General features: G+C 40.2%; 2 protein-coding genes across 2 annotated transcripts in view; one reads left to right on the plus strand and one right to left on the minus strand.

Annotated features, from left to right (window-relative positions):
• get3 (guided entry of tail-anchored proteins factor 3, ATPase) overlaps window positions 1-8,659 on the minus strand; it is a 15,433-nt gene extending 6,774 nt beyond the window's left edge. Inside the window, exons 1-4 of the mRNA XM_020534541.2 lie at window positions 8,288-8,659; window positions 5,523-5,670; window positions 4,081-4,229; window positions 1,051-1,201 (exon numbers count right to left, since the gene is read on the minus strand). Coding sequence (XP_020390130.1) covers window positions 1,051-1,201; window positions 4,081-4,229; window positions 5,523-5,670; window positions 8,288-8,430 — 591 coding nt within the window. The 5' untranslated portion in view covers window positions 8,431-8,659. The remainder of the gene's footprint in view (window positions 1-1,050; window positions 1,202-4,080; window positions 4,230-5,522; window positions 5,671-8,287) is intronic.
• A 182-nt stretch (window positions 8,660-8,841) lies between these two features.
• trir (telomerase RNA component interacting RNase) lies at window positions 8,842-22,052 on the plus strand. Its single transcript, XM_020534543.2, has 3 exons — window positions 8,842-9,342; window positions 15,010-15,087; window positions 18,049-22,052. The coding sequence occupies exons 1-3, from the start codon at window positions 9,067-9,069 to the stop codon at window positions 18,154-18,156; spliced, it is 462 nt and encodes a 153-aa protein (XP_020390132.1). The 5' UTR covers window positions 8,842-9,066; the 3' UTR covers window positions 18,157-22,052.
• The last annotated feature ends 4,770 nt before the right edge of the window (window positions 22,053-26,822 follow it).

Here is a 26,822-nt window from a genome sequence, read left to right on the forward strand (position 1 = left end):
GGAGCAGGAAGACTGACGTTTCGGGCCTAGACCCTTCTTCAGAAAAACTTTTTCTTGAGAAGGGTCTAGGCCCGAAACGTCAGTCTTCCTGCTCCTCTGATGCTGCTTGGCCTGCTGTGTTCATCCAGCTCTGCACCTTGTTACCTCAGATTCTCCAGCATCTGCAGTTCCTGCTATCTCTGATCTGGAAGAGATGTTTGTTCTTGTGGGAGAATCTACAACTCGGGGTTACCACTTAAAAATAAGCGACTGCCAATTTAAAACAGCCACAGGAGAAATTTTCTCACAGAGGATTATGAATCTTTGGTTCACTCTTCCCCAAAAGCTGGTGAAGGCAGAGTCTTTGAACAATTTTAAAGCAGATTTATATAGATTCTTGATAAGTAAGGGGCTAACAGGTTACTGGGGTAGGCAGGAATGCGGAGAATTCGATCAGCATTTTCTTATTGAATGGCAGAGCTGGCGCGAAGGGCCAAAGTGTCTATTCCTGCTCCTAATTCCGATGCTAATTTGTCAGATATATGCAGATTGCAAGGCAAAAGCAATGGCCATGCTTTACAACATGAACATATACAACTTTAAATAAACTTTTAGGAGACTCTGCAATTAAACAGTGCCTGAGGGACTGAATTGAAATTGTGCTTAAAATACATAAACAATGAACAAAGGTTGCTCTATTTCCTTCTTTCTGATCTTGTTCTGTTCTTTGTGTTTTACCATTTCCACTTGTGCAGCAACCTCCTATCATTTTGAAGTGGCAGTTCTTGACATGTAAACATAAATTACTTGTTGGTAGGGTATTTGAACAGAGAAAGAAAAAAATTCTACACCTGCAAACACTACAAATGTTGCCAGAATTGGATAGCACAAGGAGCAGGGATGCTGAGCAATTTTACTTTCAATCTCTTCCTAATCCATAAGCATTCAAAAGTACCAAAGATGCATTTTGCAGTATTGACAGAGCAATCACAACCTCAATCTTAGTACTAATTTACTGTCAATATATTGTCCAAACTTTCCAGAGCAAATTAAGTCATTGGCTTAGACTACCTGGGAAATGAAAGGGCTGATCTGGTTTTTAATTTGCATTAGTCTCCCAAGTCCCCTCTCAACGATAGTTGGAAAGTTCAGAAGTCGTAATGTGTGCCCTGTTGGTGCTGTGTCAAACACCACTACTGAGAAATTCATGCCTTTCACCAACCTGTAAAACACAAATTTTTTAACAAAAAAGTTACCTACAACAAATGGCTCCATGGAACCTTGTTCACCTGCAAACTACTGCCCAACAATTTTATATCCTTGAACAACTTAATTTGACAGAGGTTTGAGAATGTCACCAATGTTATAACTCTATCATAGCATGTTTTCCGATTGCATCAACATGTGAAGGCTCAATGTTGCAATGCTTAAGTTTGCATCGAGCATTTTCCATAATTACATATGGTCAGTGTAGATCAACATGTAAGTAAAACCACAATAAATCACCCTGTCACTGATATGCAAGAACGTTGAGAGTGCAATCTTCATTGGTGTATTACAACTACATTATGATTAAGCACCTTGTAAATTTTTCATCAAGGCTGTGTCCTGGGTGTAAGAAGATAAATAATGGGCTGGGGATTCAGTGGACAATAGGATTTATTATCTATGCAACTCTTTTACCTCGCAATCAGATCAGCAAGTAGTTCAGTATTAAAACTCCTATACTAAACAATTTATTTTCAAATAGAAAACCAGATTTGGGTTAATTTAGATCCCCTAAATAGAAAAATTATTAAAAAGGTAACATTTCCAAATCCAAAGTATAGATTTCACAACAGGTAAGAGTTTGAAACATTACATAAATGCATTGTGCAGAAACAGGTTATTCAGCCCACATGGCATTTACGTTCAACAAGTGTCCCCTCCCAACATTTATCTAACTCCTTCCGCATAACCCTTTTTCCCTGTCTCTCAAGCTTCTATTCCTAACAGCTTTCCCAAATTCACAACTACTCCATGAGGTAATGAGTCCAGTTTGTAATTACTCCCCAGGTAAAAATATTTCATCTTAGCTGTGTGCCCACAGTATTCTCATACAGTCCTCCCACCACTTCCACAATCCAACTTAAACAGTTCTAAGGTTTTTTTTTCTCCATTACTTGATTAGGAAATCCACTTTAATCATTAATCACTTTTGAAATCCTTACTGACAACAACTTCTGCCAATTTGCTCCCAGTACATATCACAGGGCAAAGTGCATGGGAACCTTTCAAATTCCCATGAAGATACTAGAACCCTACCTGACAAGGTTTCTCCTCTATAAATTATTGCAGTTCCTCAGGCTCAAAAGCACTCCCAAGGGACAAAAGACAAATGTAGCAGTTTCACCTCAGTTGTGCTTGAAAGCCTTCTCCATGCTGGGCCCGAACAAAGCTATGCAAAGGTAAGTCATGTATACAAATCAACTTCACCTTTCAAAAATAAAGAACACCAGATGTACCTCATATAGAATATTAAATGTTACAGATTTAAACAAAACCACAGAGCTGCAGATTAAATCAGACCACAGAATTAAACAGGTACAACAGAGGAGGCAGCAATTCAACCTATTATGTTTGTACTGGCTTTCTGAAGTGATGCACCCAGTGCTGTTCGCACCCATTCTGCCTTTTTGGATAATAATCAATTGCATCTTATAGCCTTGATTGAACATGCTTCTACTGTGCTCTCTGGTTGTGCATTAATCCTAACTACTCACCCCCAATCACTTTAAATTTGTGCCCACCTGTTCTCGTAACACTGCTGTGAGCAACCCAGAAGAAGCAACTTTATCGAAATTGTGCAATTTTGTTGCCATTGAAGACTTTGAATTATTAAACATAGAAATTAGGGAACATAATTGTTTGGCTGATAACCAAGAATCATCCAATCTGGTAATGAAGTTTCCGTTTGGCTTTCCAATTGGTGTGGCATATCACGGAGAACATCTTTTGATTGAAATAATGCTGTACAACTTTAAATACTTTTGGGTACAAGTACTTCCTGGAATTTAGGTTGAGGGGTGATGCGATGAAAGTACAAGATACAAAATCAAGTAGATAGCAGAAAGAACTCATCTGCCTTGGTTGGTGAGTACAGAATGGGGGTTGGGGATGCATGGTTTTAAGACTGGAGCCAGACATTTCAGGAATGAAATTAATATAAAATCACACATAACAATATGATACAGCACATTTCTGTAAACAGTAATTGATGCTAGATTGACTGCTTGCTTAAAAACAAGATTGATAGGCATTTTGCCAAAGTGATTAAGTTATTAAGGGATACGAGGCAAAGGTGCATAAATAACGCTAGGTCACCTACCAGTCACAATCTCATCAAATGGCAGATCAGGCTTGAGGGACTAAATGGCCTCCTCCTGTCGAAAGTATTAAGTTCCTAGGAGTGATGATAACTAACAATCTGTCCTGGTCCTGCCATGTAGATGCCACAGTCAAGAAAGCACAATAAGGCCTCTTCTTCCTCAGGAGGCTAAAAGAAATTCATCATGCCCACAAGGACCCTTGCCAATTTTTACAGATGCGCCACAGAAAACATTCTATCCAGGCACATCATGGCTTGGTACGGCAACTGCTCTGCCCAGGACTGTAAGAAACTACACAAAGTTGTGAACACAGCCCAGACAATCACACAAGCTAACCTCCCATCCATGGGCTCCACCTACACTTCACGTTGCCACAGAAAGGTAGCCAACATCATCAAACACACCTCCCACTTGGTCATATTCTCTTCCAACCCCTTCTGTCAGGCAGAAGAGACAGAAGCTTAAACACACATATCAACAGGTTCAAGAGCAGCTTCTTCCCCACGGTTATTGGACTGCTGAATGAACCTCTCTAATTTCAAATCTAATAATGATGCTGCTTTGTGCACTTCCTGTGCAACCATAACATTGTATGCCTCGCTCTAAACACCGTATGATCTGTATGTCCTTGTATGCAATGATCTGCCTGTACTGCATGCAGAACAAACTTTTTCACTGTACTTAGGTATATATGACAATAATAAATCAAATCTTCCACTCCCTCCCACATTACCTCATTACTTCAGCATAGCTCATAGCTTCATCAATGCCAGGGAATGCGCTCATTGCTTCCTGCATCATCTTCTTACCCATGCTCAGCATATTATCTTCCTCAAAAAATTCATCAGGTAATTCCGCCACTCCCAGGCTTGGGTCAATTTCCTGCATGAGGAAAGTAAGAAGGCACAACAAAGTTTCAGCACGTTTATTCTTAAAATCCATGCTCCTGCAGGATTTGAAACTTGCGAAACCTGGCTCTTGTTTACACAGCGGGTAACCCAAAAACGTTTTATTCCCAGAAGTCTAACCTCGTTTTCTCATTCTATTAGCATCCTACCCTAGTCCTAATAACTTCCTGTTATTGTTGCATGAAGCAGAGATAGTTTAAACACAAGGCAATGATTTGAACTTCTTCAGCACCTTTAAACATCAAGAAACACACCAAGGCACTTTATAAACTAAGGTAACAAAGTGGACTTTTACTTGAAAGAAAGATGATGGATGATGCCATTGCATCGATAATCCTGTAGTCGCTCACTAACAAGCACTGTGGATTTACCCACACATGAACTATAGCAGTTCAAGGCAGCAGCTCACCGCTACTTTCTGAAGAGTAATTAGAGGTGGGTCATAAATGCCGGTGCAGCCAGCTATACTGACATCCCCTTACGAACATATAAAAATATAAATTCTGTTCAGCGTCTTGATTGCAGTTTGCTGATCATCTCCAATATAGCGTACTTTGTCTAGCCACATGTCTAACTGGACCTTGAACACAATTTAATAAAGTAAAGCACTGCGGATGCTGGAGATCTGAAACAATCAAAAACAGAAATTGCTGGAGATACTCAGCACGTCTGACAGAATCTGTGGAGAGAAAACAGAGTTAACATTCGAGTCCTGCCAAAATTTGAAATATTAACTATGTTTTCTTGGAGAAGGCTACAACAACTGGAAGTGGCATATAAATAAGTTGAGCTGACTATTAGTGACACACAAATACATAGAAATAAGGTCATCACCTGTCAATAGGGAAGTTCTGAAGTCACAATTCAAAGCTTAAGGAGAAAATCAGATAAAAACGTCAACACTGAAAATGTGATTTCACCCTTTGTTATTTTAGAACGCCTCCCAACCTAAATCATGATGCTTACAAGGTTTGAAGGCTGCAATGTTAAGGGTTGCTTTGATTACCAGGCTCATCTCAGCACAGAAGCACACCACACAAAATGTACTAATCTAAACCTCTGTGTAACAGATTTAACTGTATCTCATTAGAAATCACTGCAGAACCTTTTACCCTTCCTAGCTGTTACATATGGGATCCCCAATTTCAGCAACATTTATATTATCAGTTATTGACTCACCTCACTTACTTCAATAAATTATTTGAGCCACAAACATAAACATTTAATTCACATGATTATGTTCTCCGCTGCTTATATTTTTACTTACCATAGCAAACAGATTATCATAGCCTTTCACTTTTGTTGGTACTTTTGAGAATTTCTGATCAAATGCATCAGAGATGTTATGAGCTGGATCGGTAGAAATGATCAGCACGCTCTCCCGAACCTCCGCCAACTGCACAGCCAAACTACAGCTGTTTGGAAAAAAATTTACAAATCAGATGCCACCTTCTAAAACATTACAAGTAATCAGGGGGGCAAAATTTGAGAGACACATTCCCACCTACTCCATCCTTCTGCACCTCTCCATGGCACATGTAGTTCACAATTTGAGACAGCGCCCCATACTCAGCAATGTGAAAAAACGGAACATGAGAGAAGAGTACAATTTGCAATTGCACTGGAATTTCAGAGATTTTTTTAACGCCACTGCTGATATCTCTCGATACTGTACTGTCATGATCTCTAATTATTCTCAGTATATTGGCCAACCCTCCAACAAATGACCACGGTGCCCTTTTGCTGTCAAATCACCATAGAAAAGATGAAACTGGCAGTATTCCTTAAATCTGGCAACCTCCTGCTGTAGTACAAACACTAAAATTTTTAAAAGTCTACTTTTTATACAACCCCATAAATTTCCTTGAGAAGTATACTATTAATAAAAGAAAGAGACATCAAGCAATTCTTCAAATCCAGATTTGGCAAACAAAGAACCCTTTGATAGCAAAACCTGACAAAGGATAAAAGTTTTGTTTCCAATAATATGCCCTATTGAATGGCATTAAATTTGGTCTCAACTTTCAGCAATTTGGAAGGCACATAGAATGTTAAATGCAAGGCAGTACAAGAAAAGAGGATATTAAAAACAGAAAATACCAAAGAAACTCAACAAGTGTGGCAGGATCCGTGGCGAGAGAAACCATTAACATTTCTAGCTCAATGTGACTCTTCTGCAGGACAATTAATTGGTCTTGAAACACGTACGCTATTTCCTCGCTCCACAGAAGTTACCAGACCTGAATTTCTCCAGCACTTTGTTTTTCGGAACTCCAGCATCCATTGAATTTTACTTTTACAAAAGTGTTTTGCTGCAATTTTCAAGGGATATGGACAGAGCAGACCAAGAGCACTTTATACAGTCTTGGTAACTGTACTTATTGAAGGGCCCGTTTGCTTTCAATGAAGTAAAGCTCAGTAAACTGATTCCTGAAATGTAGGTTGCCTCATGTGAAAGATTTGAGAAGAACAAGCCAATAATGCTTTGGTATTTAGTTGAGATAATCTCGTTAAAATACAAAAATTTATCACAGGACTCAACACATTGGATACTGAGGTTGTGCCTCATTAATAGCAAGTGACAGGGACCTGAATGTACTACCCTAATGTGGTGAAGGGAGGTTCAATCAAGATATACAAAAGGTTAATTGGATTATCGGAAAAAGGAAGAATGTGCAGGGCTAAAGGACAAAAGGTGGGGTGGAAGAGTGCGGCACTAGGTGAATTGGTCCTTCAGAGAACTAGTGTAACCACGATGGAGGAATGACTTCCTTCTTTGCTGTAAACATTCTGCAATCTATGGGTGGAAAGTCAAGAACTAGGTGTCATAACCTCCCCATACAGAGTCAATCATTTTGGATGGAGAAGTCTCATCACTTGAAGGAAAATTGATTTTTGTAATTCAACAAGTCAGAGTCTCCTTGACAATATTCAAGACTGAGATTGACAGATTGTCACATAGTTGAGTGAACATAAAAGATCAACCATATTTACTTTGAAAGGTTGAGAAAGCACAAACAGGTGTATGATCTAAACCCGCTCCCATTCTTCATTTTCAATTCAAGATCATAAAAGGCATGAGGATACTGCAAAGGAAAGTGGTACCGATGTAAAAGATCAACCATAATCTGGTTGAATGGTGGAGTTGGTATATATATCCACACACACACGTACACATGCAGTGTGGGAAAGCATACTGGTTTGTAATTTCCACTCAACATTGCATTCCTTTTGCTATCTCATTGACCAGTTGAATTTAGCTTACTTTTAATAACAAATATTTTATGTTTACCTTATTTTTAAACCCAATGGCCTACCCTATAAACGTTTGTTGAATGGAAGACCATTAAAAGAGAATTTGGAATTTTCTGGTTTAATTGGAAGCAGTTACTCTGTCAGTGGCGGGGGGGAACCCTCATAGGTCTCTCTAACCTCAAAGCAAAAAATAATGTTTGCAGGGCATTAAGCCCACGTGACCAAGGCTCCAATTTAACTGTACACACAATGTGCGTGTGCAAGTTTCCTTTGCTGAAAAGTCACTGGCCTCGAAACTTTAACTCTACTTTCTCTCCACAGATACTGCCAGACTTGTTGAGTTTCTTCAACAATTTCTATTTTTGTTTCAGACCTTCAGCATCCTCACATCTCTGCTTAGTACTTCCCTGGCTAATCCTCAAAGACTAACATAGTTTTCAACTTGTTTCCGAATCTATGGCTCTGCAAAATTTAACTCGGGCGCCGTGCCAACGAACACCTGCCGACTTCATATTTCACGTTAACGTAGCCATCGACTGCGCTCACCGCGCACCTCCTTGCGAACACTCCCCAGCTGAAAGACCAGAGGGAGGCTTTAGTGAATAACACACATAAACCGCTGGATTTCGGGCTCTTATGGCATTGTGGGAGTATCACTGAGTCAGGAGACCCGTGCTCAAGTCCCAACTACTCCAGAGGCAGCTCTGCATAGACTGATACAGAAAACATCTAAAATGCTGAAGTTAGTTGGTAAAGGTGCTCTCTCCTCGTTAATACCTGCACGTGGTTTTGCCCACGCCTCCTTTCCCACCCACAAAGATCCACTTGAGGGACTTCTGCTCGATGATATTGCACAGGGTGGGTTCCAGGGGCTCCACGTCTATAGCATCCTCGAACTCCTCGTCCATCGCCGCCGCCATCTCGAGTGGTACCACGTGACTGAGAATCGATTGAGGGAAAGACCCCCCCGACCCCGAACTTCTTAATTTATTTGTCGTTAATTTTTAAATAATTACACACTGATCTAATAGGGGGGCTATTTTAGTGTTATCAAAAGACAGGAAAGGACCAGAGGATTTTTTTTCACATTCGTGATATTCCGCGCCCCAAAACTCCACGTAACCCCCGTCCTACCACCCTCCATCTTCAACACTGATTGGTGCAGCGCCACTTCAGTAAAACGCGTCGCGATTGGCTCGGCTGTAATATTTGAATCAATATCTTCTTTTAAAACGGGCGCCTGTACGTTTCCTGATCATTAAGTTTAAAATGTCACGCTTCTTTATCGTTAACATCTATTTTTTTCCAGCGGGGGCGGGAAATATTCGGGACGGTTTGAAGTTCGGTCATGCGCAGTTGTCGGCCAGCGAAGATGTCAGGCGTCTCCCCAACTCCACTGCTATTGGAAAGATAATCGGTTGGCCCTGGCACTTGTCTTGTTGAGCTAGTGGTTTGTTTGTTTTTTTTGAGGTGCTGATTTGTTCAGGCAGTTGTCTTTCAGTTTCCCATCCCCTACCTCTGCCCCAGAAGCCTCAGCGGCCCCTCTTTCCCCCAAGATGGCGGAGAGGCGGAGGAGCCGCGAAGTTTCTGGAAGCTCCGAGCCGAGTGAAGCGGACGGTACCTCGGAGAGTAAAGGGGTGAACGCTTTCGCCAACGATGGCAGCTTCATGGCGCTCTTCAAGAAGAAGATGGAAGAGGAGAGGCTGAGGAGTGAAGGGGGAGCCGCGCCGAGCGGCGGGGATATAGACAATGGAGGCAAGAGGAGTGTGGCCGCTGGCCAGGAGCAAAGTGCTGAGGCCCAGAGCGACAGGAAGAAAAGCGTGCTGAATATTGTAAGAGCGAGAGATTTTGCTCTCAATTTGCCTCCTGGTTAATGAGCAGGGCGGGGGAGTTGGTGGAAGATGCCGTTAGTTCATTGCACCCCCCCCCCCCCCCATATCACCAAAAAAAGTTATCCACTGTCTTAACAGAAAATACAGATTGATTCCTTCATTCAACATTGTCAGAGGCAATATGTACAGTCTTTTACAAAATAATGCTACCTGATCGGTTGCCTGAGTTTACAGATTGATTTCTTCCTTCCTTCATTCAACAGTATTAAGAGCAATACCTACAGTCTTTTACAAAATAATGCTACTTGCTCTTTTGCCTAAGCTTACAGATTAATTATTTCCTTCATTCAACAACGTTAGAAGCAATATGTGTGGTTATTTTACAAAAGAAAAATCATAATGCCCCACCTCCCCACTCGCTTGAATTTACAGATTGGTTCCTTCCATAATTATGTTAAGTGCAATATGTACAGTTCTTTATTTTACAAAACAGTGCAACTTGTTCTCTTGCCTGAATATGTTGATTGACTCTTCTATCATTCAACAATGTTAGGGGCAATACATATTTTACACAAAAGTATGCTGCCTCTTCTGTTGCCTGAATTTACAGATCGATTCCTTCATTCACTGGCTATGAGAGTGATGTGGGATTTTTTTTTTTAAACAAAAAAAACAAAAATATAATCAGCTTTGTGATTGCTCCCTGAACACTTTAAATCCTGAGTGCTCAATTTTTGCTTTTTTAAAAAGAAATTCAGGTAAAAACTGTATATCTGAAATGAAAGCAGCAAATGCTGAAAATACAGGGCCCTGTCATCATCATAAAAAGGCAAAGGCTATTGATTTACACATGTGACTGCCATCAGAACTGAGGATTGATGGATTGGTGTCTTGTGCCACCTGTTATCTAGTGGGTAGTTCTTCCCCCTCTTGGGTCACGCATTCAAGACTTTGAGCTTCATTACAATTACTTAATATATTTCTAGACTGGTTCAATACTGTCTCATGAGATTAAATATTAAACCTGCTTAATGAATAAGCAGAGGCACTGTAAATTAAGGGCCCATTTTTGTGGGGGTGTAGGAAAAGTAGAATTTGGGATTTGCAGATTCAAATCTCTGAAAATGGCAGGACAAGTTGATGAAGACGTTTTAATGTGATCCTGGGCTTTCTACTTAGACACTGGAGTCATTGATTCAGTCTTGACTCCAATTCTGGGATTGTACACCACAGCAAAGTTACCAAAATCAAAGACGTTTTGAAACGTACACACGTTTTCTTTCTTTTGAGATATTGGCTGACCTGTGCATTTCTGGAATTGTTTTGTTAATTAATGTTTCATGTTTAAATTTGATCTTTGCTTACTCCAATTCAATCATAAGACTTTCGAAGTGATTTTCAAAATTTCACAATTGTTTTCTGTCTGGCGAAGATTTAGTCTGAAGCAGGAATCCTTTTTTTTTCCTTGCTAAGGATGCTAAATTTCTTAATCCACCATTTACATTTAAATTAACATCAGTAAATACAAAGTTAATGAGTTTGGACACTGTAAGAAATAAATGCTGGAGTCTGCTTTGTAATTCTACAAGATTACAACTGACCTTCTGCACTGCCCTAATAGTTTTTAATTCCTTTATTCAAAAGTCCACTTATCACAGATAAGTGAACTTGATGACTGAGCAACCACAGCCGTATGACAGAGAATTGTCCTCTTGGCCTAATGTCCTCAATATAAGCAATTATTTATATCAGTTTTAGTGAATCCCATGTTAAAACTCACAGTTGATTACTGGTCAACTTTCAAGGATATGGAAGCCAAGTTTGATCTACCCTCAACATTTCCTTACTTCTGAATTCTGAATAACGTAAAGGCAAACACTGTGTATTAGGCTTTCCATTTCCTCTGTTGTCCTAGTGCACCAGCTTTTAGTGATTTTTGTGTATGTGCATATATAAATGCCATTATCTCACTTTCTCTCACTATTTAGAAACACCGAGTGAGATTCCGTGCTACAGGTTGTTGTTCTAATGTTAAGAATGCAACTCCAGTGCTTTGTCAGATTGCCTTAAGTATTTGCTGAAAGGGGGCCTCTGACAATATCCCCATTACCCCACCATCCACAACTTGGTAAAGCTTCCTGATGATTTAAATAAAACATTTAAATTTTAATTGCTCGTACAGTAGCACATAACTGCTTTTCTCTTGAGAGCTGCTTCTATTACCTTTGGCATCATGATTAAATTGAGAATGTCACTCAAAATCCATGTGGAATGGTGTATCTTAGTAGCAATCTGAAAGTTCCTTTTTGTGATCTTTGAGAGACTTCTCAGTTTATTTTACTTAATCAGAAAAAGAAGTTGACCACTCTTCTGGTTTGAAAAGTGCATGTTTGATATCCTTGTTCACATAGTCCCATAGATTCAGGAGAAATATAAGTACTTGGACAAGACTTCCTAAAATTTATCTCTATACAATACTCTAGTGATGGGCTTATTGGGGTCTGGCCCATACTGATGGGGAAAACGTATCTTCTTCCCATTGCATATGTTAAGAATCATATGAGAAATGAATCATGCAGTCTCAATCCAGTTCCAGAAGATATTAGTTGGCAATCTGACTCTGGTGTAAGAAATGGAGAGATATCATATCAATCTTCTGATGTTTAACCTACAATTGATCCAGACTGAAAAATACTTCATTGGTCAAACATCTCTAACACTGGATCTGGGAGCATTTGATGCTGACACTAAATTCCTAAAATGTAAAGTATACCATTCTCCAGCACTGGTACTTCATGTAATGACTCAAAAGCTCTTGTAAAAATAATAAGGAATGTATGTTTCCCTAGTGTCTTCTAAATCCTTGTTAGCATGATACTGGGGAGAGTGGGAAGAGAAAAGTAACATCAGAATGTCAGTGCTATAATTAAGAGTGCATCTATTCTCTTGTTTTGGAGTATGTCCAATTTCAGTGCCCAACTGACGCAGCATAACCTCATTTCAGCTTGGGAGTCACAACCACTTTGAACAGAAGTGTAAGTGCAGCGCTCACTTTTATTTTCACAGAAGCACGTGCTGTATGATTTTATAAGCAGTGTCAGACCCTGGGAACTCGCGTGAGAATGAGCAACAGTATTGTGGTTGATTGAGGAGCAAATGAGAATGTAAAGTAGCTTCTGTAGCCGGTGACCTCATTCGTTGAAGGTTAAAAATGTCTCTGAAAATCTTGTACAGGAAGGCTGCTTGATCCCAATTCTGATTCCATTGCGAGAACTGGTGTATGTGAGGGAATGATTTTTGTATTTTCAATTCTTTGGGTCACCCTTTTGATTGATGGTATAATGCTGTCTCTCATAATATTTTAAATCTTCAGCCAAAATATTCCTTCATAGATTTACTTAGAATACAATTCAATATGTTCAGGCTATTAACAGCATTTCTAGAAATTTTGGCGAAAATTACATTCCTGAATAATTTATCTTCAGAGCTTAAAAGTCCTTTTCACATTTCCAGAAATTCTGCTCTGGAATAAATGTTCAGTTTTTGGCTGAGTTTGATTTGTGGACGAGTGATATAATATTAGCTCAGTATTAGCATAATTAAATCTGACTATTTTATCGCAGTCAGCAAGTTGTACAACTACAAGAAGATTTTTCAAACCAAAACTAGTATGGCTATATCTGGCTATAACTTTTACCAGAAAAATTACATTTTCAAAATTACTGTTGGTATTGTCTTAGCAATATTTAGGGACTCAGTCTTAAAAATTACATCTTCAAGAAATACTGTTGTACCCTAATGTGAAATTATTTTGGAGTTATCTGTTAGATAAGCCAAGTGATGTGGTATAATACAATACTTGGGCAGTTTTATTTCCCAGTTTAGTTGAATTTCAGCATATAAATGTATCTATAAACAGATCATGAGTCTAATTTCAAACACCCATAAAATAAAATCACTTATAAGAAATGACACTGGTGCCGTAGGTGATGTTGAATCAGTAAGTCAGTGTTGCATGCAATCCGTAGTTTATTGATACACATTGTGCACTTTGCTGAAAATTAAGTATGTCCCTTTTAGTGAGCATGGCTTCAGGTAGTTTGTCATAATGCTACTGTCCAAATGTTTGTGTTTCCCTTGGGTTAAGTGTAGTCATGTCAGAAAGTAACTGAAAATCTGAAATAAATGTTACTAACAGCCAGCAGCTCATTTAGCATCAGAATAAAGGTTTTATTATATTAGACAGGATTTATCTGTCATCTGACCAAGTTGGTGTTTTATAAAATGTAACTTTTTTGCCTCTTTTATTCCACCTTGACATGAGTGTTTAGCTGTAATAACTAGCAGGTCCATCCTTGTGCTTACTATAAGCTTTGTGAAATATTTGGCCACATTTGTATCTAACAAGTGGGCTAAAAGCAACTTGACCCTTTATTAGCAACTTAAACATTATTTCAAAGTCCTGACAATGTTGGCAGATCAAAGGATTCTCTGTTAATTCTGCTACCAGTTCTACTTCTGCCTTTATTTCAAACCCAAAAAATGGTGTATATGTAGCAACAGTGCAGACCTGTCACCGATATTATGTTCTGTTCGTCTAAATACAGAACTCCTTGGGAAGTACTTCAGTCATAATTTTTGAGCATAGATTTGAACTTCTCTGTTACTTTGAAAGCATTTCTGATTTATTTTGTATTGAAGTTTCTAAGATCACTCTCCAAGCAGGATGGGGGAGGTAGAAACATCAGCCAGCTAACGGAGATGTTCTGTGATCATTTTTGTTAAATGCTTGCACAATTTAAAATTGTAGTCATCCATATATGGTATATGTTGAGCAGCCAGCTTGATCATCAACTGTATTTGCAATTTTAGATTTTTAATGTAGGTTCCTTAATCAGTAAAGCAAAGCACAATTAGTGCAATAACCCAATAAGCCAAAGTTTATGAAACAATCAAATTGAAATATTTTGGACCAGCTCATTAGTTAGGAATTGCATTCACAATCCTTTTAAGCAATGGCCACACAGCATAGCAGCATAATTTTTCAAAAAACTTTACCAGTGAATTCAATTCCACTTGCTCTGTCACAAGACATGTGCAAGGTAATCGTACGTTTCTGTACTGAGGCAAGTTTACAATTTGGTTTTCTAAAGCTGAAATAACTCATCCAATGGAAAAGGCTTTCAAGTGGTTATAATGTTGTTAAATGGGGTGTTTAATCCCATGTCATTAAGAATAAGCAATGCGCACATCTGGTTAACTCTTGTATGTGAGAAATATTTTAAATTACAGCAAGGAATTAGATTTACAGTGTATTGATGCAAGAAAGCTGCTAAGGATGTATTGATGGGTTTGCAAAATTTTATTTTAAATGTTTGGCTAATACAGTTCCGAAAAGATTTAAATAGCTAATGCTGGTTTACAAAATGGTAACACCCGCACTGTCACTTTTGCCTTATAGGGGAGTATAAAGAATGGCCTACCTCCGCAGACAGTAGCTTGTGTATTCTATGTTAGAAACGCATTGAGACGTTGACGTGGGAGATGCATTCTGTTGTGGAATGAGATCTAATTTCAGGATCCCTGTTTTATTACATAGTGGGCAGCATTGACATTGCAGCTCCAAGCGCTCGTGTAATGGTTGCAGTCTTCTGTCCCTTACCCCAGGTGGGAAAGCGGCGAGGTGGGGCAAAGCTAGCCCTCAAGACGGGAATGGTAGCCAAGAAACACAAGACCGAAGAAGAGGTAAGATTCAGTAGCCTTTTGACTATAATCCTCTCTGCAGTCTATCCTGAATTGTCTAAACTTCTGTATATGTACTGCTGTTATCCATAAAGATTTGAATGTATTCACTTCACTTGGAGCCAGCCAGTCTTCTCATTGGGATTATCACTTAAAAGGAGACATTCCCTCTCTGCACCCTCTGATACTACCCTTTAGGTAAATTTTATGGTCATTGGGCTCTCCACAACCTTGTCCGGACCAAATCAAACATTTTCACTTTATAGAGTTGTACAGTTCAGTGAGAGTATTTGCCTGTACTGGGTTTTTGTTAGAGCTATCCAACTAGACTCAGCACTTTTCTGTTTCTCCTTAGCAAATTTTTCCCCTTAACTAGTTAACTAATTCCTTTTCAAAAGTTAATTGAATCTGCTTCCACCAGCTTTTCAAGTAGTGTATTGTAAATCATAGCTATTCACTTTTTTCAAAGAAAGTTCTCACGTCACCACTGTGCTTTTGCTAATGTCAAATATTTTTCTTCTGCTTACTGACTCTTCCAGTGGAAACAGTTTCTCCTTATTTACTGTATCAAAACTTATAATTTTGAGCATGTGTACTGTCCTCTTATCTTCTCAATTCTAAGAACAACCCCAATTTCTGCCCTCTGTGCATATAACTGAAGCCCCTCAGCCTTGTTTGTTTTCTGTCAATTCCCTGCTGAGTTTTCCAATCTCAGTCAAAGATTATTGCAGTTAATATGGGCACCTCTGGATGTGGACAGATCAACTATTGATGTTCTACTATTAAATCCCTTTGGATATTCCAAAGGTAAGATCAAAAAATGCCACCTTGGATGTGATATCCGAAATAACTCCACAGACACCGGTATCCCGTCACCAAATCACCCTTTATTTACATGTGCATAGTATTTGACACTGGTCTGGCTTCCTCCAAGCCAGCTCTGAGTAAGCAGAACCTCTGACACTTCTGTTCATGTCTGTCAGCCTGATTGGGGCTGTTAATCTGGTCCAATAGGGAACTCATTCTCTGAGGTCTACCTAGCTGACCTCTTTGCAATCACTAGATTCTTCCTAACGCAAGTCGGGGGAGGGGCATTTTCTTATAGCCTCGTCTGGGGCGTTGTCGCACCCAATCTAGTTCCTTCAACTCAGCCTGAGATATTGTGTACTGGAACTAATCCACCTCATGCGCCCAGAGCGTCTCGGGAGAAATTCACCCTGTTCAGATGGTGAAGGTGTCGAGGCTGTGACATCCATTCTGTCCGTCTCAGAACTTGAGGTTTCTTTGCTAGACAGAGAAAGAGAACCCACGAGTTCAGACATTGTCCGCATGCTTGTTCAGGACTGCCTCACCTACCCGAATTCTGCATGTCCGAGGACCTCACCTCGCACGACCGTGCCCTTTACCCATGCAGAGCGATTTCCGTGGTTTCAGCACAAAACTTCGTCCTTTGAAGTAAACTGTCTGTCTCACTTAGAGGACTCTTGTGTCCAGCATTGGCTGGACTGTGATGGAGCTATCCCTGTAGTTGCATGAGGGGTAGTCCACTGATCAAATAGGAACCTGGACAGTTTAGTATCAAGTGAAGCTGTAGGCTGATTCTTTAAGCCTGCCTTCAAAATTTTGGCTGCTGTTTCTGCGTGCTCAAAATAGTCAAATTCCCTGCTTGTAAAGGATGGCCTGTTGTCTGTCACCAGCACTCTCTGGAGCCCATATGTTGCAAAAGATGCTCACTGTTTTTCTATTGTCATCTCCATGTTTGACGAATGAACTTCAGGCACGTTCTATCACTTTGAGTGTGTGTCCATAATGATTAAGAACGTTGATCCCATGAAAGGACCTGTATGGTTGACGTGTAACCGAGTCCAGGATTTACCCGGCCATTCCCAGGAGTGTGGGGGAGCTGCTGACGGTAATTTTTGTCCTTGTTTGCACTCTGGGCACTGCCCCACCAATGCAGCTATGTCTGCATCCGATCCTGGCCACCAGGGAATAACGTGTCACGAACATATTCATTTTGGACACCCATGATGACCCTGGGGGAGTTTAGCCAGTATCTGGCGGCAACCTCTCCTAAGGACAATCACTCATGCTTCCTGTAATAAACTGCTGACCTCTATGGTCATCTGGTCTAGCCAGGTCCAGAACGTTCTGGTCGTGATGGCGCTTTTGTTTCCCCATCACCACCAGCTGTTTTAGTTTTGCAAGGACCAGATCTTTTTGCGCCCACAGTCTGATGTCAGCGGTGACCGGAAAGGTGTCCAGAAAGTTTAAAACCAGCATTGACTCTTCCAGTGGAGGCACCACTGAGGTGTATCTGCTAGCGGGAGCTGGGATTAAGCATCCGCATTTGCTGTCTGGCCTCCTGGACGGTGTTCCAACTTGTAGTCGGACACACTTAGAATGAGAGCCCACTGCTGAAAATAACCTGAAGCTATGGGCAGCAGAGCCTTGTCCTATTTGAGTAGCCCTAGCAGGGGTTTGTGGTCTGTTATTATTACAAATTTACCCGTCTAGGTATTGGTGGAACTTCCTCACATCAAAGATGACCCTCAAATTTTCCTTCTCTATCTGGGCATATTTGTACTCTGCATCAGCCAAAGTCCCAGAAAGCATGTGCTATTGGGTGTTTCTCTCCATTGGGCCATCTGTGAGCCAGCACTACCCCAGTATTGTACAGGGAGGCATCGCATGTCAGCAGCAGATCTCACTTGGGATCATAGCTGCTTCACTTCCCTGTTGCGAGTTGGTGCTTTCAAGAAAGCAGGGAAGACAAAATAAGTACAACTCGGCTTATTAAGTAGCCAGTGAATACCATCTGGCAATGTAACTGGTTTGAATCCAGAGCTTTTGTCAGTAATAATGAAAGTTCAATCCTGTAGTTACCTCAATGCAATTTGATGTTTCCACATTGTGTTAAATGCCCAATTCAAGTTAGCTATCTTTTCTCCATTTTATTTTCAGGCTGAAGCACGAGGCGGAGATGCGTGGGCCAAATACATGGCAGAAGTGAAGAAATACAAAGCACATCAGTGCAGCGATGATGACAAAACCCGGCCTCTTGTTAAATAGCCAGATTTTCAAGCTCATGCAGCCAAGAACTGTATTATATTTTACAACCGTTAAGATCAAGTCCTCCACTCAATGCCCTCACTGTACAGCCAATATGAGATTTTTTTCTTTTGACTGCCTGGAATATGTATTTATTTGGATTTGTGGTTTGAAAACAACACTTGCAAACAAAAATCCAACACAATGTTTAATTTTCAACATTGAAATCCTGTCCGCTTTCAAAGTGTGATTGGTAGTGTACAGTTTCCATATAGTTATGTCTCTCACCCTGTTTCAATATAGAACATAGTTTCCAGACACTTTTAATCTTTTATTTTTTATAAAATGCACGATAAAGCTCCAGTTGTCAGTAAAAAAAAATCCATGCATATTTACTCATGTGCCTGCAGTTATTAATTGCAAAACTGTAGCAAGTTTTTGAAACTTGTACACAATATTGTACATCTTACTGGCCTCTGTTGCCAAGCCAGCTGAAAATGTGGGGCTGATTTGATCAATGACTGGTCAGACACCTCCCCACATCTGTGTTGGAAGGAGCCCATTGCCTGACTGGTGCTGGTGAGGCATTTACATTTTTAATCAGAATTATTACATTACTAGCATCAAGCTGAACTGTAAGTGGCAGTATTAGGACTTGTTTCTCATGATCTGTTGGCTACAGCATTTGCACTGCTGAAGACCAGTGCTTTCCTGTGTTTCTTCCTGAGAATTAGTCTATCCAGAGGACATAAGTTGTAATTGTGACCACTGCTGTGCCTGAAGTGAGCATTTGGATGGGACAGCCAATGTGTGGGACTCCCCCGAAAGAACGTAAAGTTGGAGCGTAAACAGTCAGCTAAAGTGAGCACAGAAAATGGGATGGGATGAAGAAATGTTTCTCAAGTTCACAAAACTACCTCAGAAGTATCGGTGAAACATTATTATAAAGCTCTCGTTGCAATCTACTCAGCTGAGTTTTCACTTTGTTCGTACTGTTTATCTTTCAGCAGTGCTAGTGAGATGTTGCTTCTTGTCTGTTGTTTGAATTTCCCGTTTCTATTCATGAGCAGTGAAGAGAGCATTTCTTCCTCCATTAAGGAGGTTGGATTGCAAAAACCAGAAAATTTGATAAAGTAGAACCTGTGGGCCACAGTGGTTGCTGCCTCCTGACAATAGCAGGAGCAGGATGTGAAGGGAGCAGAATTAGAAGCTCAATGCTGCCCGCATCTTACCAGGTACAAAAAGGTCTGCTATATGGTCCCTGTCTTTAGAGTAATGCAGATCTCTGACTTGGGCTGTGGAGATCTGTGCTGGATTGCCATAGGACTGTTACTGCAAACTTCTGATTTTTATAGGACTTATCTGTAATATCAATGATACTTCTAGATATGGAATGAGATGAAAGTTAAATGGAGCAAAAAGTAGATGAGGTGAAGTAGATCTAGAATCATAGAATATTTGATAACATTGCCTTTAACAAATTAGTAATTTGATATTTAAGTTTCCCTTTAAATTATGCCTCTTGCTTCTCGGTCTTTCTGGATGTGCCTTTTGTTATTTCCAGATTTTCACCACCTTTTATGGCCAATTGTTAAAGAATGAAAGAGATTCCCAGGCACATTGTAACCCATCTTGATATTTTCCTGCTCTTAGGCTCATCTTGTCTTATTGGAATGGTTTGTATTATGGAGCGGGGGTGACAGTGACTGACGTGGAGATTGAGCTGTCATTCATATTTTCTGTGCAATGTACTGCTAGTTTAAATATCTGACATTAGAAGCAAAAGTTCCTTGATGACTTGGATGGGGAGTCAGCTGCCTGAGCCAGAAAGTTTACTTGAACTTTGCTGTGTTAGCTTCTTTCAGGTGTATTGGTGAGTATGTGGAGCTGGGAAGTCAAAACGTTCATCTGGGTGGGGGGTTCCTGCACCTGATCGCTGTCTTAGCTGTCTGCAGTGAAAGAGTTGGGTATTTGCCAAGAACGTTGGCAATACTTTTCATCGTCAAGTAGCCAGAATTGCTATGTATGCTTACATGAAACATGGATGATACATTGGAGCCTTGCTAGTGTTTATAGAAAGTGCCACTTTCTGGAGGTAGGTCAAACAAATAAACACTAGCACTTTTGTTTGAAGGATTTTGAAATTTTTGTTTTTCAGACTTACTTGAACTATAGGGACCAAGATGCACTTACTATCAAATTAAACCATAGTTATTCACCCTGTAAATAGTGCAGCAATGAAGAGCTGAGCCATATCAGCAATCCTATGGCTTTGCTGAGTTAGTTCATCCTGGCCCGGATAGAGTTGCCTTCAGCTCTTCCTGAGTTGCAGAAAATGAAATCTGGTGTAGTTCCCACTTCTGTTACATGTGTGGAGGTTGCGATTTAACTGATGCTCTGCTAGTTGAATGGCCTGCTACTGCTATCAGGCTGATTTTTGTGAATAGTAATTTGGGTTAATCACCACAGAATGCCAAACCCAGTGGAATCGTAACCAGTCTTGAGCCTCAGCCGTAACTTGGTGAGGCACTTTCACTGCTGAGTTAGGGTGTAGGTCAAAGCCTCACTCCGCAGATTTGAGTGAACAGAACTGTATAAAGTTACTTGACAGTTTCGATTGAGAAATTGCTGCACTGTCAGAGATGCTGTCTTTTGGATGAGATTAAACCAAGGCCCTGTTGTCTAGCGTGACCATTTTTTGAAAAGAAGGGCAAAGGAGCTCTGATGTTTTAACTAACTTTCACCTAAACCAGTGAAGATACTGATTATTTGGTCATTTATCTTGCTTAGAGGGACCTTGCAGTTTGCAAATTGGCTGCGAATTAATTTAGAACAAACTGAGCTCAAAATCCATATGTAAACTTGTGCGGGAGAAGAAAAATAGTTCTTTTAAAATCAATTTTTGGGCAAGGGGATTGAATCTTAACTTCCTAATTATGTATAAAGATCTGTGATTAATAGAATCAATAAGGAGTTCTGGAAGTTCGTTTGGAATTAACTAGTCATGGGTTACTCAATTGAATAATATTGGTCATGCCAGACATTGAGGATGGCAAGTTTTCCATAGCTCCATATGTGAAGGGTGTTTCAGTACAGTAGAACTGAGAACCAATTCTCAATCTCTACACTTCTAAATGTGAGACTTCTTAGCTTTGGTGAGTAACAGACATAAAATATGTCATGGAAACATCAGCCATGAAATAAGTACAAACCTTCTTTTATCCAGAATCAGTGCAATTTTACCCAGGTGAAATCTAAGCAAGCCAGTGCTTGTGAAGACTTCACCATGCAATTCATACTCCATGATCTAAACTGATGACTAATTTGGATTTTGTTATAACTTGGGATTTCATTTGGTAGCAATATTCCAGTGATAGATAAAGGTCAGTTTTCACTTTCTTGAAAAGCATAGGTATAAATGTGGTTCTTTTCTCCTGCACCCTCACCCCCATAAAATACTTTTGAACCTTCTCCCATTGCTGACCAGTTTCTAGAATGTAATGCAGCAACTTAGCTCAATATCACTGGCAACTTTTCAATTCACTATGTATGGCCATAAAATGTCTTTGGCAGTTTTTTGTTTTTGGTTTGGGGCGGTGGGAATGCTAGAGGTGGGGTGGAGAAAGAGCATATTCTAAGCCACTAATTTGGTTTGACCAGAAGGTAAAAGAAAACCGCAGTACCCAGCTCATTAGTTTGACTATTGATTTTTTTTTTCTTTAAACTGATGTTTAAGCATTTGCTTTCTAAAATCAAATACTAGCCTATGATATATAAAGCAAGTTAACGGCGGATGTGTCTGATAACCATTGGTGTACATGTCTAATATTTAATGTATTGCTGACACTTCAGTGCCATGCTGTGTTTTGCATGCAAAGTAGCCTTTCAAAATAAAAAGAAAAGCCAGTCTCCTCACACTGGATTCTTCTGCCTGAAAATCTGAATTCACAAGCATCTTCCAATTTGCAATGTCCCCTCACCAATGTACAAACTTTGACTCCTAGATATTTGCTTAACCATGAATTGTCACTTTGAACCTGTAGCCTATGTTATTTGACCCTGGTACACTTCTGCATTTAACATTAATTCATTTTGGATCAGATAAACTGATTAGTGCTGATATTTCTCGTAGTTTTTGTATAAAGCAATGTCTTTTGTGTGGCAGAGTGGATAAGGAAATGGTGGAAGAATTAACTTCTTTCTTCCCAACCAAATGTGGTAAATTGAACACGGTAGCTGATTGTTCTCCACTGATTCTTGCTCGTTAGTTAAAGTTTGGCAAGTCTTTAGATGTTAAGCAAAACAGTTACCAACTGAGGGCAGTTTTTTTAAGAAGGAGCTATTCACTTTAGTATCAGATGCTGTCAATACAGCTCCAATTTCCAGCAAGAATTTGCTGGGCTGGGTATTATCAATGGAATTTCCTGCTGGGTAGACTAGAGTTGAAATACTGTAAAGCTGGAAACTAGCACTGTTGGGAGATCTATATTCTGTACTGCACGTTTGAAAAGCCCAACAGCACTGGATGAGTTAAGTCACATTTAGCCCCTGTTCCAGTGCTTGCTTTTTTCTGCTGTGACCCTATTTTGAGGTTTAAAAGTTTTCACCACTTCTGATGGTGAGGGTCTACAAGAGCGGGAGCACGGCTGTGCTAATTACATCAGATCTGTATGGAGCCATTGTTGCCTCAGAGTTTGAGAAGCTAAAATTTCAGCTGTGCCCTATGTGGGTCTGTCTCCCTGCCTTTATTTGGGGGCAGGGGAGGATCTGCCTTTATACCCTTTTTTTTAATGTTGACCTTTTTGACAATCCAGAATCCAGCCAACTTGGTCTCCACTGTTGTGTAAGGAAGGTAATTGCACAGATCAAAGACATAGAGAAGAAAACAACCATCTGATATATTTACCATTCACTGTTTGTTCTTCAAGTGACGGGAGTCAGATCCAGCAATGGTACAGCTCAGCAGTTCATATTAACTAATCACTTTTGTTGAACTACTCTGTATTCCTACAGTGATTGAAAAAAAAAACATCTGTAACTGTGCAGTAGTCAAAAACTGAATGGAAGGCAATAACTCGACCACATTGAGGTTAACGAACTTAAACTGCTTATATCTACCTGCCACCGTTACATTGTACAGTCCACAGCCGCTATTTAATCATTCTTCAGGTACTGAACATAAATCAAGTTTCTTTTTGCTGATCACTGAATAAAGTATTGTAAAGAGCTTTCGAGTGTTACTTTGATCACGTTTCAATGCGTCTGGATCCTACATCAGAGCAAGACTCCGCTTGATAGTTTTGTACAAAAGCAGAAGTCACACGACACCAAGTTGTAGTCATGCAGGTTTATTTGAAATCACAAGCTTTCGAAGCGTTGCTCCTTTGTCAGGTGACGTGCTTCTGACTTTGTTCACCTCCAAATGATGAGTTACTTGCCTGCAATACTGACTCGATGTAGTTAGGGACGCAGGGTATCAAAATCAAGACTGGAATAATCCTCAACCATAAGATGACGATAACTAGCAGTATGTATCGTTATTTTAAGGATTTTTCGTTGTTAACCATTGAATTCTCAGTACAGACTGAGAAACTTGGAACATCTATTAAGGTCCCAAAATAGATAGTAAAGCACGAGGTATCCCTGAGATAAACCAGTTGTCACTTGTTTTCTTCCATTTACATACAGAAATTGTGAACTTTTTGCCTCCAGTAATGTCTCATTAATTAACCCCCCTGCTTCTGTGTTATCAGAGAACTAGTTTCATGTACTTAATCCAACCCACTAATATCATTCCAGCAGCGAGAGGAAAGAGACACAGAATTAAATGTTGATATTACTTTGAACCTTTTTTAGAATAACGGGTGCCAGTAGAATATATATGAAAAAAAACTTAAGCTAATTCACAGTTTACAAAAGTGATGGTGAGAGTAGTGGGGGCAAGCAATTATAGTTTAGTTACACTGAGCTCTGCTGGCTTTGGTGTCAACTGATTAAGGTGGCATTCTGGAACAGATAATCGTATGCTGAATAATTAAGAAGCAAAACAAATTGCAGGAAATTTTAGCAGGTGTGATATTGTTGTTGATGTTGGTCCAGTGACCCATTTTCAGAACTGATTGTAGCTAGGGAAAGGTAATTTAGATGTTTTAGATCTAAAGAGAAACAAGCCACACCAATGCAATGTTAATGGTCGACTCTTTGAGCCATGATTCTGATGATATCCTGAAGATGGTTTGGGGAAGGAGTAAACGGTAGGTGGAGATGGAGCCCTCGGACAGAGAACAGCGATGGGGCAGACAAAGTAATGGGTAATGGTGAGCCTGGGAGAATCAATAGCTGCTGTGTAGGGTTTGGGGCAAGGACATAGGAGAAGGTGCTCAAGCCCCAAAATTGTTGAACTAGATATTGAATCCTGAAGGCCAAGCAATTTCTGTTTTTTCGTCTGATTTCTAACTTTGGCAGCTCTTTGGTTTTCTGAATAATTAAGAACAGTGCAAATCTCGCCAAAATTATACAGTTGTTGGGCGGCACGGTGGCACAGTGGTTAGCACTGCTGCCTCACAGCGCCAGGTACCCGGGTTTGATTCCAGCCTCGGGCGACTGTCTGTGTGGAGTTTGCACATTCTCCCCGTGTCTGCGTGGGTTTCCTCCGGGTGCTCCGGTTTCCTCCCACAGACCAAAGATGTGCAGGTTAGGTGCATTGGCCGTGCTAAATTGCCCGTAGTGTTCAGGGAGGTGTAGATTAGATGGGTTATAGGGGGATGGGTCTGGGTGGGATGCTCTGAGGTTCGGTGTGGACTTGTTGGGCTGTTGGGCCGACGGGCCTGTTTCCACATTGTAGGGATTCTCTGATAGTTCTGGGGCCAGTTTATTATAATTACTTTAGAAGTAAAATGCTGGAGATCTCAACAAATCTAAAAGCTTGAGATGGATATGACTTCTTCATCACCATGATTACAGATTGTTCCAGAGTGCAAGGCAGTACAAGATGGAAATGGAAAGTTGCAAAGAAATTTTAAAGGTGTCTGGCTAGTAAATGGGCATTGGCAATGGAGGCTGCAAAAGTTCTCATGGTCTGCTTGAAGAATATGTTATCATCGTGGTTATGTTACTAGACTGGTATCCAGAGGTCTGGATTAATGAATTGGAAATGTGTTTAAATTCCAATTACAGCAGCCAGGGAATTTACATTCTATTAATTAAATTTGGAATAAAAGGTACTGTCACTGTAACCATAAAACTACTAAATTCTCATTAAAACCTCATCTCATTAATTACGGAAGGAAGAGTTGTCTCCGGTTCATTTAACTTGACCTCTGGATTGCTAAATGACTACTGTATTACCTTTCACTGTGCACAAATTTCCTGTACTGAGTTGCCTGTATTTCTGCCTGCCAAGCCAAGGAGACCAGAACAGCTCGAGCATAGTCTGATCTGTTTTGTTCCTGCTGTACTTAGAATCCCTACAGTGTGGATTGATAATATTTTTCTTCATCCAGAAAATGAGGCCTACCCCCATTGGCGGTACTAATCCTGATGGTAAAAGGACATGTCATAAAGAGAAACAAGCCACACCAATGCAATGTTAATGGTTGACTCTTCGAGCCATGATTCTGATTAACTTGCACTGTTCCAAAGCCTCATTTTTGAGATCGAACATTCAGCACTTACTGCAGTATCCCAGATGAGTTCAATAAGGCCTTATCTAGAAGTCACTGTTTAAAATAAAGTATTCCCTATTTAAGGCAGAGATGAGGAGACTTTCCTCACAAAGGATAGTGAGTCTGGAACATTCTTCCTAAAAGGGTGGTGGAAATTAAGAGGCATTGAATATCTTTAAGGCAGAGGTAGATGGATTATCGATCAGCAATTGTGTGTAAACTTATCAAGGGGAGGCAGAAATGTGAAGTAATCAGATCAGACATAATCTCACTGAATGATACAGCAGGCTCAAGGGACATGTAGCTTCATCCTATTTTGTACATACAACTGAAGCATCATTTCCTCACTTGAATTCTAACTCTCAACATTTTTTAAAAATTCACTCCAGGTTCATTCAATGGCAGATGGACTTAATTTAGATAAATGTGAGGTGCTGCATTTTGGAAAGGCAAATCAGGGCAGGACTTATACACTTAATGGTAAGGTCCTGGGGAGTGTTGCTGAACAGAGAGACCTGGGAGTGCAGGTTCATAGTTCCTTGAAAGTAGAGTCACAGGTAGATAAGATTGTGAAGAAGGCATTGGGCATGCTTGTCTTTATTGGTCAGTGCATCGGTATGGGATTTGGGAGGTCATGCTGAGGCTGTACACAACATTGGTTTGGCCACTTTTGGAGTATTGCATGCAATTATGGTCTCCCCCTATAGGAAGGATGTTGTGAAACAAGGAAGGGTTCAGAAAAGATTTACAAGGATATTGCTGCGGTTGGAGAATTGAGCTATAGGGAGAGACTGAATAGACTGGGGCTATTTTCCTGGAGGGTCAGAGGCTGAGGGGTGACATTATAGAGGTTTATAATATCAGGAGGGGCATGGATAGGGTAAAGAGGAAAGGTCTTTTCCCCAGGGTGGGGAGGGAGTCCAAAATTAGAGGGCATAGGTCTTAGGTGAGAGGGGAAAGATATAAAAGGGACCTAAGGGGCAACTTTTTCATGCAGATGGTGGTGTAAGTATGGAATAAGCT

The sequence above is a fragment of the Rhincodon typus genome, chromosome 38, assembly GCF_021869965.1.
Source record: "Rhincodon typus isolate 14 chromosome 38, sRhiTyp1.1, whole genome shotgun sequence".
NCBI lineage: Eukaryota > Metazoa > Chordata > Chondrichthyes > Orectolobiformes > Rhincodontidae > Rhincodon > Rhincodon typus.